This window comes from Anopheles maculipalpis, chromosome 2RL (genome assembly GCF_943734695.1).
Source record: "Anopheles maculipalpis chromosome 2RL, idAnoMacuDA_375_x, whole genome shotgun sequence".
NCBI lineage: Eukaryota > Metazoa > Arthropoda > Insecta > Diptera > Culicidae > Anopheles > Anopheles maculipalpis.
This window is the reverse complement of record NC_064871.1, coordinates 5,434,669-5,449,184: the sequence shown is the minus strand read 5'-3', so window position 1 is coordinate 5,449,184 and position 14,516 is coordinate 5,434,669. Positions and strand designations below refer to the sequence as shown.

The 14,516-nt window shown below is 41.5% G+C and overlaps 3 protein-coding genes across 3 annotated transcripts in view; 2 read left to right on the top strand and 1 right to left on the bottom strand.

Moving 5' to 3' along the window:
* Positions 1-14,516, top strand: part of LOC126559214 (UPF0687 protein C20orf27 homolog) — a 462,937-nt gene that overhangs the window by 72,875 nt on the left and 375,546 nt on the right. The gene's annotated exons all lie outside the window — the stretch shown is intronic.
* LOC126558950 (dihydropteridine reductase) overlaps positions 1-14,516 on the top strand; it is a 374,118-nt gene that overhangs the window by 64,848 nt on the left and 294,754 nt on the right. The window lies entirely within an intron of this gene.
* LOC126559869 (uncharacterized) lies at positions 3,832-8,402 on the bottom strand. The gene is made up of 4 exons (XM_050216043.1): positions 8,225-8,402; positions 5,112-5,288; positions 4,140-4,254; positions 3,832-4,014 (listed from the first exon to the last, which is right to left on the bottom strand). Exons 1-4 carry the CDS (start codon positions 8,394-8,396, stop codon positions 3,852-3,854), a joined length of 627 nt encoding a protein of 208 aa, XP_050072000.1. The 5' UTR covers positions 8,397-8,402; the 3' UTR covers positions 3,832-3,851.

Sequence of the window (14,516 nt, the reverse complement as noted above, 5' to 3'; positions counted from 1 at the left end):
ACGAAACTTATTCTGAGAATATGTCGATATGTCGAATATGAAGAGAGATCGGTCAAAGACGAATGCATCTTATATTCTGTCTGAGGTCTCTTCCATTACTTTTGGCATTGTGATAAGATAAAAAAAACAAGCAACATTAAGGCTAGGAATGTACATTGAGGTACCAAAGGCGTCGAGAATTTTTGGATGAGATGAGCCTCCTCTACAACAACGTTTCTTCGTGGGAGAAGTCCTAGAACACCATCATTGCTCATTCAGCCGATGAAATCATCAAGTCTCCGCCATGAAATCTAATTTTCTTTCATCTACCGCTACTAATACAATCCAAATTTGTTAGGAAACATTTGTTGTGTGTTGCTTTATTCATCATTTCAAATTGTAGGCTTCCCACCAAGGTTTTGTTGAGTCCCTTTTGAATAGCTCAGATAAGGATAGAGTCGGCATATTTTACGAGCTACAGTGTGTGTGTGTGTGTTTTTGACCACGAACTTGCATGAATGTATCCCCTGCTTTCGTGCTCATTCCCTCAAGGACGCTTTCCGATTTGGTCATTTGCATTTTGTAATGGCTGGCTTTAATGGCATCGTGAACCGTGCCATCATCATCTTAGTTTACTATCTTTGTGCTCTGCATAATTTAAGCTGCTTGTATGTAATGAATGTGTTACGTTTGCGTGTGATTCTCCCCTTCGTTTTGCTCTTATGTATCTCTTACTAGCAATAGTGAAATTGTAACATATCGTCTCCTGTGTGCCTCTCACTTCACTTAACATCTAACGCTTTTCTCATTTACTCTATAAATCGGATCTTAATCACCACCCTCCCACTTTATCATCAACGAGAATGTTTGCTGTATGGATCGATTTATGGCTAACGATATACACATATCCAAAACAGAAACAAGAAACCCAAAAAAAAACGTCACAATTACTTAAGTGCATTGCGTAAGGTGCGCATTTTTAATTGGTAGCATATTTGTATCTCTATTTTCTTACTACATACGCGCTAGAAGCGGATCCTTCCCCGTTCCGCATATTCTCCCCCAGCTCGTCGCAAGTAGGATTAGTTATGTTGTTTTATTTCTTGTATTTCACAGCATCCCTGAAGCATTTTTAATAGCAATTTGCAACGGTGCATATGATGCATTTGCATGCCTGAATGTCGCATTGCTGCTCCATCGTTTTTGTTTTGATATCACATTTAAGTATATTTGTATTGTTTTGCTGACCATTTATGTACAGTTGATCAGTTCATTGTGTTTTTTTTTTAAATAATGTTTTCGGGAGGGGTTTTTGTATTGATAATTATATTTTTGTATTGTAATTACACACGACATAACAGTTGTTTACGCGTGTATTTGGGGCTGAAAATTGGAAACATTTTTTAGTGCCCATTTTACTGTAAGCGTGAATTTGTGTGAGATGGATGATAATCATTTGTGCAACATGGATAATCTTGACCGTTATTCCTTTTTGTTTTTGTACAATTTTCGGCATCGCAAATGTGGATTTTGTAGTAAACGTTATTTCTGAGGCACTTATAATACAATTTTTGTTGTGGCCTAGTCGTCTCCTCGTACACTCGTATGCGTGTGTGTGTATTTGTGTGTGTGTTGGTCGAATTTGAATCATACTACATCAAGTGGTTAATTTATAATTATCATCGGCTTTCCAAATTGGCAGCGCGAAAGTACCGGAGGGCTCAAATGCGCCCCTAGTGTACGTGTACGTGTTCATGACGACGATCAGGAAGCAACAATAACCGGCCAATTGAAACCATCGCTACTCTGTGTGTGTCTCTGCGTGCTTGTTGCACCTCAAAACGCTTAGCCTTGTGACCCGTCCAACAGGGGGATGAACTAAGGCGTATTGTTACAATTTTTTACATCTACAGGACGATACACGTTGTGGTTGACCGTCTTTGTCGTTGGTTATGTTACAGGGAATTTTCAGAAATTTAGCTAAAACTTTCCCAGATAGTTTTCACTTTTTTTCCTCAGGGTTTTCTATCGATTTACAAATAATTTTGGTTCTTGTTGTAATAAAACAAAACAAAATCGAGAAAATAAATGAAAGTTATTCCTGTGTTGGTTGAAAAGAACAATCATTCATTTTTAAACACATTTAAATATTTGTTTTTGCATATGTTTTTGACTAGACATTGTACTGCTTGCTACTTAATTTTCTAACGGACATTTGGTTTCAAAAAAATATTACAAAAAATGTCTCCAAAACCGTAAAAAAAAGGCTGTGAAAACTATCTGGAAAAGTAACACAAAAAACTCCTGTAATCCACTTTCCTATTTTACATATAGAATAACTGTGTGCCACTAAGCTACTCTTTGTGTTTGGTAATGTTTTGTTGAACACGGAGTTAACACAAACTAACTTTGCCGCCAGCTTCACACAACAAGGGACAGTGCTTTGGTCAAGCTGTGGCACGTTCATTGCACATAAATAAGAGCATTACTGATGAGCAGGCAAAATACTGTCTGCACAAAACAAAGCTTGGTTAAGAAGAAACCACCACCAAACATAAGTTCTTTTTTTGGCTCGTTCCCTCTAAGGTTGAAGACATACGAACCGACAACAAATGGCACAAATACTTCTTGTTACAATCTCATCAAGGCGGGTGTGGCTTGTTTTTCTTTCTTGTTCGGGGCGGCTGATGATACACAATATGGTTCCACTGTCACAACAAATAAGATCTGATCTTAAATTACAAGCGGTCATAAACACGGATTTGTACGTATATTTACGTGGCGGGGACGACGACAATGATAGTTGTGTGGCTGGTTTCGGGTTCCATACACACCAAGGGCAAAAGCTACACTCCTTTCCGGTTGGTCCACAGTGGTGCTGCGCTAAGGATAAGAATGAAAAACATGCCTGTCCACGAAAACAAAAACTTATTAGGAGCGAGTAGAGCTTTCCTTACATTACTAACGATTCTTCCGCTTTTTCGGGTTTTTGGTTTTTACTTGCTTGCCAACAAGGCGGAATTGAAGGAACAACAACATATAATAGGCATCGTTCTACTCTTATCGTTAATTACTCTCTCTTCGGAATCTGCTTTTTTTTGTTTTGTTTCGTTAGTTTAGTTTCGTCTCCCTTATCCGTTTCAATTCTATCTGCATTGCACATGTGTATTTGCGGTTTTCCTTTTTGTCACCAAAAATGAAAGCGACACTACGAAACGCTCCGTTTTACAAACTCAATCACCCGTTGTACCAGCTACCTTTTTCTTGTGGTTTTTGTTTAACTAATTTACATCGATCTGTTTGCTTGAGTGCAAATTTCTTAATGCTACTAATTGGTTTTTCAATTTATTATGTTTTTTCTTTGAAACGTTTCGTTTACTCTTTACTTTTGATTCTGTCTCATATTTCTGTAGCTATTAATGCTATAATTAGTACGCATCTGTATGGCAGCTAAATCCCTTCCACACTTCAAATTCTGATTTGAGCTATCATTAGCTTATCCTTTATCTATATATGTATGCTGGTGCCTAAGTAATATGCATTTACTTAGTAGTGTGGTAGTAAATAACACTAGCAGCTGCAATTCCGGTTATTTGTGTTCGATACGAAAACAAAAATATGTACTTAAAAAAACACACGCTTTGATGCTTTTTTCTTGAGTAATTGTTTGATTGATTCTGTACGTTTTTGTGTTTTGTTTTGCTGTATATTGGTCAGAGTTTCCTGCTCGTGACCAAAAGCTTCCCCACTATCACTACTGACTACTATTACTACGCTATGGCTACGCTCTGCAGTACCGCTACGATGTATCTGTGACTTCATAAGACACAGTGCGCCGATGAGACACAGCTCTACCGTTTTCGGTCACTTTGTTAGCTTCCGTGCACGGTTGGAAGCCACCCGCCGGACGGTTGAAGTGTAGCCAGTGCCGTCCCGATGACGGCCAGCAGGATAAGCCACAGGGTTGACGAACCTTTCGGTGCACCATTGCACGCGTCCGCATCGTTGCAACTCTGCAGACAGCCGTGCACGTATCTGCGGGCGAATGGGCAAACACCGACACGAACAAAATAAAATGAAACAAAGGTTAGCTTAGGTCGTTTGGGAATGGAAATCGATTACTCAGCGGGACCAGCTTGATTGGCTCCCTCCCCACCTACCTATCATCGTAGTAGAACCGTCCACAGTGTGACATGCGAATGATTTCGGTATCCGTCGTCAGCGTGCCACTATCCAGAGCGCATCCACGAACGGTAATCGTTTCACCAGTGTCATCTGTGAGGGAGAGCAACAAAAAAAAAGCACAAGTGGAGCACATCAAATGGAATTGAATGAAACAGGCGAGATGAATTCTTCTACGACGAGGACAAGGATTATTATCTAAGCCAAATAAAAAAAAAACACACACACACACAGAGCCAAGAAGCGTTTGTAATAGAATCGATTCGAGTGCTCTTTAATTTAATTAAAACACATTACGTGCGATGGTTTTCGCACCCAAACAAGCAATTATTTGCACCTCACATGCCGATTCGATCCACCGAATGTAGAAAAAAAATGCCGGTCAAATACACACACGACTGCAATTAATGCAATTTCCATGGTAATGCTGATCCAGCCTCTTTGTTGTATCGGTCAGACCGTGTTGCCTTTCGTGTTGTACATGCGTACCAGACGATACACTAAATTGCACACATAAAGCCGTACTAGCGTCGATGCTTACGGTGAGCTTTCGAGGTTATTGGTGTGCTGCAAATTGCATACTGTGCAGGGGTATAACTTATTGTTCGAACAAAACGGGCCACGTGTTGACAATCGGGATGCTGTGGGTGCTTTGATCGTTGCTTTGCTAAATGTTATTGCCTGATGTATTGGTTTTCTGTTGTAGCAGACAGATGACCTCTACTAGTATTGCTTTATTTACAGTGTTGAAAATTAAACTTGTAAAATTGTAAAATAAAAGCTATTACTTATGGGTTCAAGTAACACAGCTACAATAAATCATAATTTCCACACCATTCAGCCGTCCCTTTTCGAACATCAACATTGTATCGAAGAGCAAATTAAATCGCACTGCAAATGAAAATAACACAATAACACACACACAAACACACACTCTCTCTCTCTCTCACCATAATAGCCGGCAATTTTAATGCACGATGTGGCCGGAAACAGCCCATCCCGGCCCTTCCGTCCGCCCATGCACGGTGACTCCAGGATGGCCGCCGAGTAGTTGTTGTGGAAGGGATCATCACACGCCTTATTGGCACCGTTCATTGAAACGCACTTAAAGCAATCGATACCGTACACTGTGGAAGAGAAGTGGTTGGAAGTGAAACAGGCGCGGTTATGAAAAACAGAACGAAACCATTTAACAAAAATGCTCAAACCAGGTAAATGAAATTGTATCCTGGTGGGCTGGATTACAGGCTGGGTTTTTGAAGGGGGAGGCAAAGGATCAGCAACAAAAAAAAAAGGCAATGTATGTGCCAGAACTTGTTGGCAAAGAAGCGATCATAAATCAAATTATCCGCCCACTACGGCCCACTCGATTTTCCCTAAAGGCACACAGTACTACAGATCGTTGTTTTTTCTTCTCTGGCTGCAGTACCGTCAAGCAACACCGAGTTCCTATTCCTGCGGGAGTTTGGTTGCGGTGATTTGGTTGCAAAACAAATATTTCTACACTGTCATTATACCGGTGTTGGTAAATCGAATTCCACCTTTGGCAGCTGGAACCCTGCAAAGTTTGGGGAGAAAGTTTTGGTGCTTTTTTTGTTGTTGTTTGTTTGCCTATTATTTGCAAGAGTGGCGAAAAAATGATCTTAAACAAACATTAAATTCGGCACAACGTACGAATGGTATGCAAATTCAAGATTTACGTTAATTGGCTTATGAATAAAAGATATCCTACCCGCACACACTCACACATACCGAACCACATGGATTTCGTCCGATAGCTGGAAGCTGATTGGATGGATCGTTCGCGTTTCAATACGCCGATCCACAAGTACCATATGATCCTTGCCCATATTCGCTGATTAATTATGTATTTTTGTGACCTGCGGACCATCGAATAATCAAGCCTATGGTCACGTCCAAACTCGGGCCCATCATGCTACCGTTGTTGTTGTTGTTGTTTACTATCGAACTGGCTGACCGTTTTTGTTTTGCTTCTGTTGAATGATAAACATTCCATAGCATTGCACACATTTTACTGCATCATTGCACAAACATGTGGCGTACCCGGTTGATGGATAGGGGTGCACCCGAGGCCTCGGTTGACTTGGTTAGCCTAGCGCTCGTAAATTATGAGTGGGGTGGCCTATTGAAAAGGGAAACCGAAAACAATTGCATCTGCAATGGAGACGCCTGGTCGTTTGTGTCGTCGAGGTCGATGATTTTGGTTTCTTGCGTTCGCAAGCAAACTGCCATCGGTAAATTAATTGCTTAATGGATATTTTTCACAAGTAGTAGTAGTTTTAAATCAATATTGAAAGGAATTTGAGGGAAAAAATAGGTAAAAATAGTGCTCAGATTCTGGATAGAAATGATAGACTGGGTCGTCAACGAAAATTCATAACTAAAATTGATGCCAAATCGGTTGTAATATTCGAATTATTTGATTGTAAAGTGATTTCCTTCAATTTTTTATAAATTTATTCAAATATAAAAGCACTTCTGGTTCAAACTGAGCGTTACTAAACCCTTTTAACAACAAAAAATTAGAGGTAAAATAATTTAAAAACAACCGCAACATCTTCCTAATACTTCTGCTTTCAATACTTATAATACATTGTAATGATTTAAGATTCAGAATTTTATAAAACTTATAACTACGAATTTTGTCAGCTTTTTCTTCGTCCAGGAAGTTTAAAATCATTCAGATAGAATGTTTCAATCTGAAACTGAAATAACAAAACCGTTACAAAGAGCGTTGCGAAGTTTTACATTTACACTGTCAACGAATTGTCTCTCCGTGTGTGTGAATAGAGCCCCTTAAAAAATGAACCTATTAATTGATCAATTTTTCTATTGATAAAAACGCTTTTTTAACGACTTTTGAAGCTTTTTTTCCTATTGTTACAGTTCCACTTCAACTGAGCTTTCGAAAAAGCCACGTCCAAAATGTAAATCACGTACATGGACTCCTTTCTCTCTTTCTCTGGGCTCACATCCTTCTGCTTGTCCTCGTTACCTGACCCGCGATTGATTTTCCCTCTCCCCCGTCAGTCCTATTGTATTGGCAATAAATTTCGAATTCTGTTCAAAATCACACACAGAAACACACGCGTACAAAGACACAAAATACACGACTGTGGGATGACGGTGGCTCATGCAATATTCAAACCGGATGTGTTCTGGTGAAGGAATGTAAAATTTTGTGCACAGAATACGTAAAAATTGATCCATCAATGGCCGGGAAACTGGGTTTGAAAGTACCCGGAAAGCCCATTGAATGGCGATTGCTACAGGACAGTAAAGCGCTGTACTGGGAATGTAAAATGTATTGTTCTGTTGTGGATGAATCTTTTCAGGACATAAAAAAGGAACCGATTAAAAAACACACACGTCAAACTGTCTTATTAAATTTTCCATCCTATTTCACACACATAAAATCAATACCAGGACTGACACTTGTTCTTGTGCACAGGTGGGAAATGAATTTTCTAAAACGTCTTCTGTGTGTGTGGTGGTTGGGAAATAAATTTACAAGCAAACGAACCGGCTCCACAGGAAAATGTTACTTGCAAAGATGTACAGACATGTGTCGACCGACAGCTTCCGAAAGCTTCCGAAGCTTTCTCACCCAGACAGCCGTCCCACGTACGAGTATCGGAAAACCGGAGTTGTCAACCGATGAAAAGACAACATTAGACATCCGCCCAGGTGCTTTGTGTAAAGGAAAGTGTTTTAATTAAAATGTGTGCTACGATACGTATGGAGGATGCAATATATCTGCTCCCAGAAGGCGATGTTACATTATTCCTGCAGGCGTTGGATCTAACGAAGCTTTAGCTTTTATTTTTAAATTATTATCAAGAGCTGATACCAATCTCCTGCCAGAAGCACCATTTTCCATTCCCCATTCACCCAACAAGACGTCTGAAAGCGAGAACCTTAAAGCGTCAACCGGTTACGTTCTGTATCACATATCTGAAAATCTCATCAACCGAGCTTAAGGCCACATCACAACCACTTGTTTCTTGGAAAGTATAAAATGATTCCTCACCCCGATACTTACCCATCTGAAACGGCATCACCGTCAGCAGCAGCAGCATTAGTAGTGTGATGGGGACGAATACCTGCGCCAAGGTGTTGCTACTGCTGCTGCTGATATGTTTTAATATGGCCGCCATATTGACTTGTCTGCCACGTGCCGGGACACCCCGTTGCGCCACCATCGAGCCGTGCATCTCTCTCTATCTCCGCAAAAACCCACCCGAATGCCGTACTGGCGGCAACTCCCGGTGACAACAAACTTCCCGCACAAGGGACCAGCGTAACTTTCCTTGCACCTCCGGCAGCAGCAGCAGCAGTCGAGGTGAAGGGCTCATAAAAAAAACGTAAAGTTTTATGGTAGTGTTTACTTTTCCGACTACTCCGTGCACGGAAAGTCCTCGTCCGTGTTCTCCACTCTTCCTTGGTTTTGCGTCGTTTGCGGTACGGTTTATGATATTTTCTAATTAAGGTATGTTTGCATATTCGACCACCGGGTAGCCTGGTCTCCGTTTTTCCTCTTTCACTAATTCATTTGCGTTTCTTCAGCTGCGAACTGCGGCAAACTCCTGCTCCCCAGAGGGATAAGAGGTTTTCCTTTATACTTGGGTTATTCGTTTTTGGTTCTTCCTTCGTTGATGCAGCAGGATTTTCAAAGAAAAAACCCTCCTTTGGAATGGCCACCGGGAATTAAAGCAGTTCACCGTATTCTCGAACATACGATACGCACAAAGTGGGAATCCTTCGGATGGGTTCGTTTCGGACAAGGCTATTACTGTGTCGTCGCTGTCTTTGTTTCACGGTTGATGATGTTTCCCTGTGTCCCAGCGGAGAGGCTAATGGTAGGAGTTGTCGCTCTACAGCTGCTGCTGCTGCTGCTACTATTGCTACTACCAGGACTGCTGTAGGTTTCGGTCATGGTCACAGATTTACAGGACAGACGACGGTCGTTGGCATGTGATAACGTTTGTTCTGTTCCAGTGAGCTCTCTTTATGCCGGATGTGATGTCTCCGGGCACACACACGCACACACACGCTAATCCTTCAGCTATTTCCGCCTTGCTTGATGTCTATGTTGTTTGGGATTTCCCTTTTTAGCATGATCTTCTTCACTGTCCTTTCCCAATTCCAATGTCTATCAACGGAACGGAAAACCTTTCGCCCCGGAAATCGGTCCGGTACTGGAGAAGAATCACTTTAGTTTTGTGTCCTCGTGTCCTCTTGTTTTCGTGTGATGATTGTGATTTTCTCTTGCCACTATGGTGGACATCGTTTCCTTGTGGTGTTTTTGATGGCCGCCAGCACTTTTCCTCGAATGCGACACGCCACACGTTTCAGGCTGGACTTTGTGACGATGTCATGTGTTGACGTTTCTCCTTGCAGCGATCACCACGCCCCGAAGTCCCGGGTTTTTTTTTTTTCTACGGGACGGAAGGCTCACAGCACGAGTCCACTACCCATCACATCCCCTTCGTCATCATCATCATCATCGCCATCAGTGCTCGTCCTCATTCAGCGAATGTCAGCGGCTTCCGTGTGCACTGATCGTGAAAATTGGATTTGATGGGTGGATTCCGTTCGCTCACCAAAAGCACCCCAACATTGGTGAACACTTGCCGAACACGACGAACACTAAATGCATGAATACAGATGCTTGAATTCACATCACCATTTTTATGAGCCTCCCGTTTGCACTCCCCCAAGGCTCCCTAAGCCAACGAACGAAAACGATCGCAGTTTGGCTTCTCCGGGGGATGTTTTTGTCTTTCTCTTTTTTTTTTTGTGACTCAACACCACTCCACGTCACCACCACCACGACGAAGGGTCCCAAACACGATGATGAATGATTATTCGTTCGTTTCAATTATTACTGCCACACTCGGGGGAGTCTAGCACGAGGGTCCTTTCCACGCTTCCTTCGGTATCGGTGCAAAATTGTCTGCAAAAGAAATGAAGAAAACATCATGAAAAACCTGAACTCCAATGAAATGCCCGCCGATGTACAATAAAAAAGGAAAGGAAGAAAAACCCAACTTCAAAGTGGAAAACCGACCGGTTCGGTGAAATGGAAAAATGGCCATTAAAACGTGCGGCATTAAAACGCAGAGATAACAATCGGGCACTACGCTCCCATTGGTAAGCGAAAAAAGTCACACAAAAAAAAACCGGATGATAAACAGCACCAAGCACACATACACACACAAACGCACTTCGGATCAACAACCTGCACTTCACGAGCTGAAAACAGACACGCAAAAAAAAAGGAAAAATCGAAGCCGTAAATGGTTGTTGTACGAAAATTGATTGATTTCCATTTTTCGGCAGAAGGACTGGGCGTTTGCTGTGCAATAAAATGTTGTCGACGGTTTTGTATGAAAGCAATTGAAAAATCGACTGTGACGGTAAATTGCTCATCGTTGTATCGCTTTTTTTTGTGTCATTTCTTTTTCATTCTTTTCATGGCTTTTTTTCAAAGAGCGTAGAGAATCTTCACTCAAAAATGGAAAGGATTTATTTGTGTTGGAAAATAAGCTCATTAAACTTTCTGAAGGTGGAAGTTTTACAATGTGTATACTTCCGCTCGATGGGTGTGACCTGGTGACAGTTGACGGTTCTTTCGTTGGTGCCGTGACCAGGATGTTAAACATTTCATTGCTCTGTTGCTTCTTCAAACCATGCTCGAAACATTTCGGTTGTTGTAAAATAGCTATAATTAAATAGAAGTAAGGTAAGAGGAGGAGCACACTGACAGTCTTATGGAGAAGCTGTAATTTTCCTTCATTTGAAATGTTAATTGTAAAAATACAATTGGCATTATATATTAGCGATAGACCCGATTCTTTGGTCAGAATAGCAGCATTATTAAGCTAAGAAAAAAGTTGCTTCTTGATACAAATCTTCACAAAAAAACATTTATACAGCATTTAACTTTAATTCCTCACTTCAGTTGTCTCCTCCTCTCGCCTGCGATCCTCAATTCCATCCCATCTTCCGTTGAAACATACAAAGCAAATAAACCTTAATGAGATTATACTAGCTGTTACTAAGCAAACTCTTAAAAAAATTAATTTTGTACACTTTTTCCTTTCATCTCCACCACACACACACACACATGTATACAAAACTTTCATCTCTAAATAGCACCTTCAGCAGCACGCGTTCAGAGGGAAAGAGCACGGTTTAATCTCCTACTCGGTCGTAAAACAGTGGTTGATCTTCTGCCGAAATAAATCTTTTACGGTCACTCTCACCTTCACCTTTATTCTCGGATAAAAAAAAAGGAACACAGTGTCCCTTGTCCAAATTTTCCTCCACTCCCTAATACGCGCGTGTTTTTCGTTGTAATATCACTTTGAAACGCACACAGCGCCTGCTTCAATGGAGTAATATTTTTGTTCCCAGGGTTTAATGTGCGCTCTTTGATAGCCTCTTAAATCAAAATATTTTTTTTTTCTTTCACTTGATTTCATCCTTCAACTTGACCGTTATGCGAAAGATATTACATGGCACGTATGGTTTGGTTTTATTGCCTGATTCGCTCGCTCTTTCCCTCGAAGATGCTCTCATTTTATTCGTATTAAAACCCACATACATGGGATACAATCACCAGGATCAAATGAAAATTTTCCTTCTCACATTACTTACATCTTACACGTTTTCACTCTGGAAAAAAATCCCCCATAGACAACCGGTCAGTGACATAAACCTTGTCCCAATCTCCCGTCCGGTGAGGGTGAAGTTACAAAAAGATAATTTCTTCCTTTATCGTATGGCTTGGGCCACACACACACATACACCTTTTGTTTCATGTACTCTGGCTGGGACTTCGGCTTACAACTTCACTTCACATCAGCAAGGGAATCCAATAAAATAGCCAAGCTCAGAATTTAATCTATATTGAAATCAACCTTCAACCAACTTTCAGCTCTCTCGCTCTCGGGCGACAAACCCAGAACCCACCACACCCGACACTCGGGATGGAGAAAAGCTAATCTAATTTCCTGAAACGATGTCGTATCGTAGCGCTGCCCAAAAATACGGTTCTCACCAAGAAGGTTCCTCTACCCCGGGTCGGGCGACCTGAGTCTCCAAAATCGTTTATCAATGATTCGATGGTTTTTAACCCAGCGGCAATGAACCGACCGTGGGTGAAATTTTAATTTCTTGTCCATACGCTACTGCTCAGGAAGTCTGCGGCCGGTACGTCAGGCTAGCAAGGCAATCAGACGACAAAAAGGGCGACCAACGGCGAGTGGTTGATAAAATAAACACCGTATTGTGGTGAACTTTGGGCAGCAAAGGAACAGAAATTTGCTCCATTTCGGTCCGTTCCGTTCGTTCGAGATTTCGCAGGAGAACTGCGATCGAAACGGATCAAGGTCAGCGTATTAGCCACGCTCGATAAGCGGATGGAAAACTGTTCGTAAACTTTACCAAACCATGACACTTTGGCTTGTTATCTGATGTTTTTGGACAGGTTTTCCGATACACCCGATATGCAAATATGTTTGCTTTTTCAATCTATTTTAACTTTCCTTTAAAAAGGAGAAATTTATTTTCCCGGTATTTCTACGTGAAAGAACAATGCGATAAAAATCAAAGAATTTGATTACAAAATTAAAATACTATCCGAAATGCTTTCGCAGTGAATTACATGCAATTTTCTTCCGGCCAGTTTGTTTACCTTCAGGCCATCCAGACCTTCCATTTCCAATTCCAGACCTTCGAATGACCAAACTAATCCGATTAGGACGAAAGAATCTTTCCTTTCTTTCCTGCACTCTTCCTCGGGACGGTCAGTCCTCAGGCCTTAGTCTAATCTGGTTATGTTCTCATGCTCCTTCTTCCTCGAGGGTGATGGACCGCGAATGGACCGCGATCCCTGGGAGGGGGGGCTCACACCCATGGTGGGGCGCACAGACAAGTCGTAAATTTGTCATCACTGTGCACACTGTGGGTCACTTTTGCCGCGACCCATACGAACCGGTGTGTCGTTTTTATGGGAAAATGAGATCCTTCGTTCGACAAATCGCTCCCGAAAGAATGCCAAAACGAGCGTTTGACCTTCGCCAACTTTTTCTTTTTAATGTCACGGTTTGGTTTCGCTCTTTTAATCTTTCGCTCTAGCAGGACATAAAACAATTTAACGACATGAATAAGAATCTCGGTCGGTATTTATCTGCTGCTTTAAGTAATTCATGTCGGTGAGCTTAAAGATGCTGTACCGAAAACATTCCTAAAAAAAAAAAAACATAACAAGCATACAGTAATGGTATCAATTATTGGTCTCTTGCGCTGCTTGGTATGGAAAAGCTTAGGGCAAAGAATCTAATTTCATATCGTTATCGTTTCGCCGGAGCAATCCAATTTGTTTTCATTTCTCGTTCAACAACAACAACGACTAGCTTGGGCGCAGCATGCCGTGCCATCCGGAGGACTAATAAAAAATTCAATTATGACATCAATGTTTTTAGAGAGGGATAATCCCTCAACCATTATCCGAAAAGCTCCCACGCCGAAAAACGAGGAGCAAATCCACCGTTGTATGTTGCTGGGATGGTAATTCATGTCTATTAGGTTGATGGTTAAAACACTCTTCCTGCTCTGTAACATTTTGTCTCTCCTTTTTTTTATGCTCGTTGTTATGAACCGTTTTTACCCAACACACCGGTATGTGAACTAAAATGGTTTAATTTTCCAAAACCTGCCGTGCATCATAAAAACCAAACGAAACGTCGTAAAAAAAAACACACACTCACACACAGAGATGAACCTTCCGGAAAGGTGATGATGTTGCGGGTGTGTTTTAAATTGGCGACACATTGGGAAACTCCTCACGGCGCACGGAAGATCTGCGTGTACGCTTGCGATGTAATGGGTGCACATGCCGCACTATGGGACGGATGAATGGTCAAAATGTGGATAGAAAAACGGACTTCTTCCGATTCATACGAACATTGTGCTACAGGTAGCGGCTCGGCAGGTAACAGGTTGGCTGATAAGTCCCCGGTCTGACACATAAATGGCGCCGCTGGTATTAAATGCATATTATTTTTATTTAACACCAACCTTCAAATGATTCGTGTCAAAATGTGACGTCTGTATGTCAATTAGTTTGTGAGACAGAGCGTCTTTTGTCAAGCAATTTTTGGTTGCTTGACGAACGAAAAAAGAACGAAGAAGAAAAAAGTGTTGTTCCACCAAGACAACGCACCGTGCCACAAGTCATTGAGAACGATGGCAAAAATTCATGAATTGGGCTTCGAATTGCTTCCCCACCCACCGTATTCTCCAGATCTGGCCCCCAGCGACTTTTT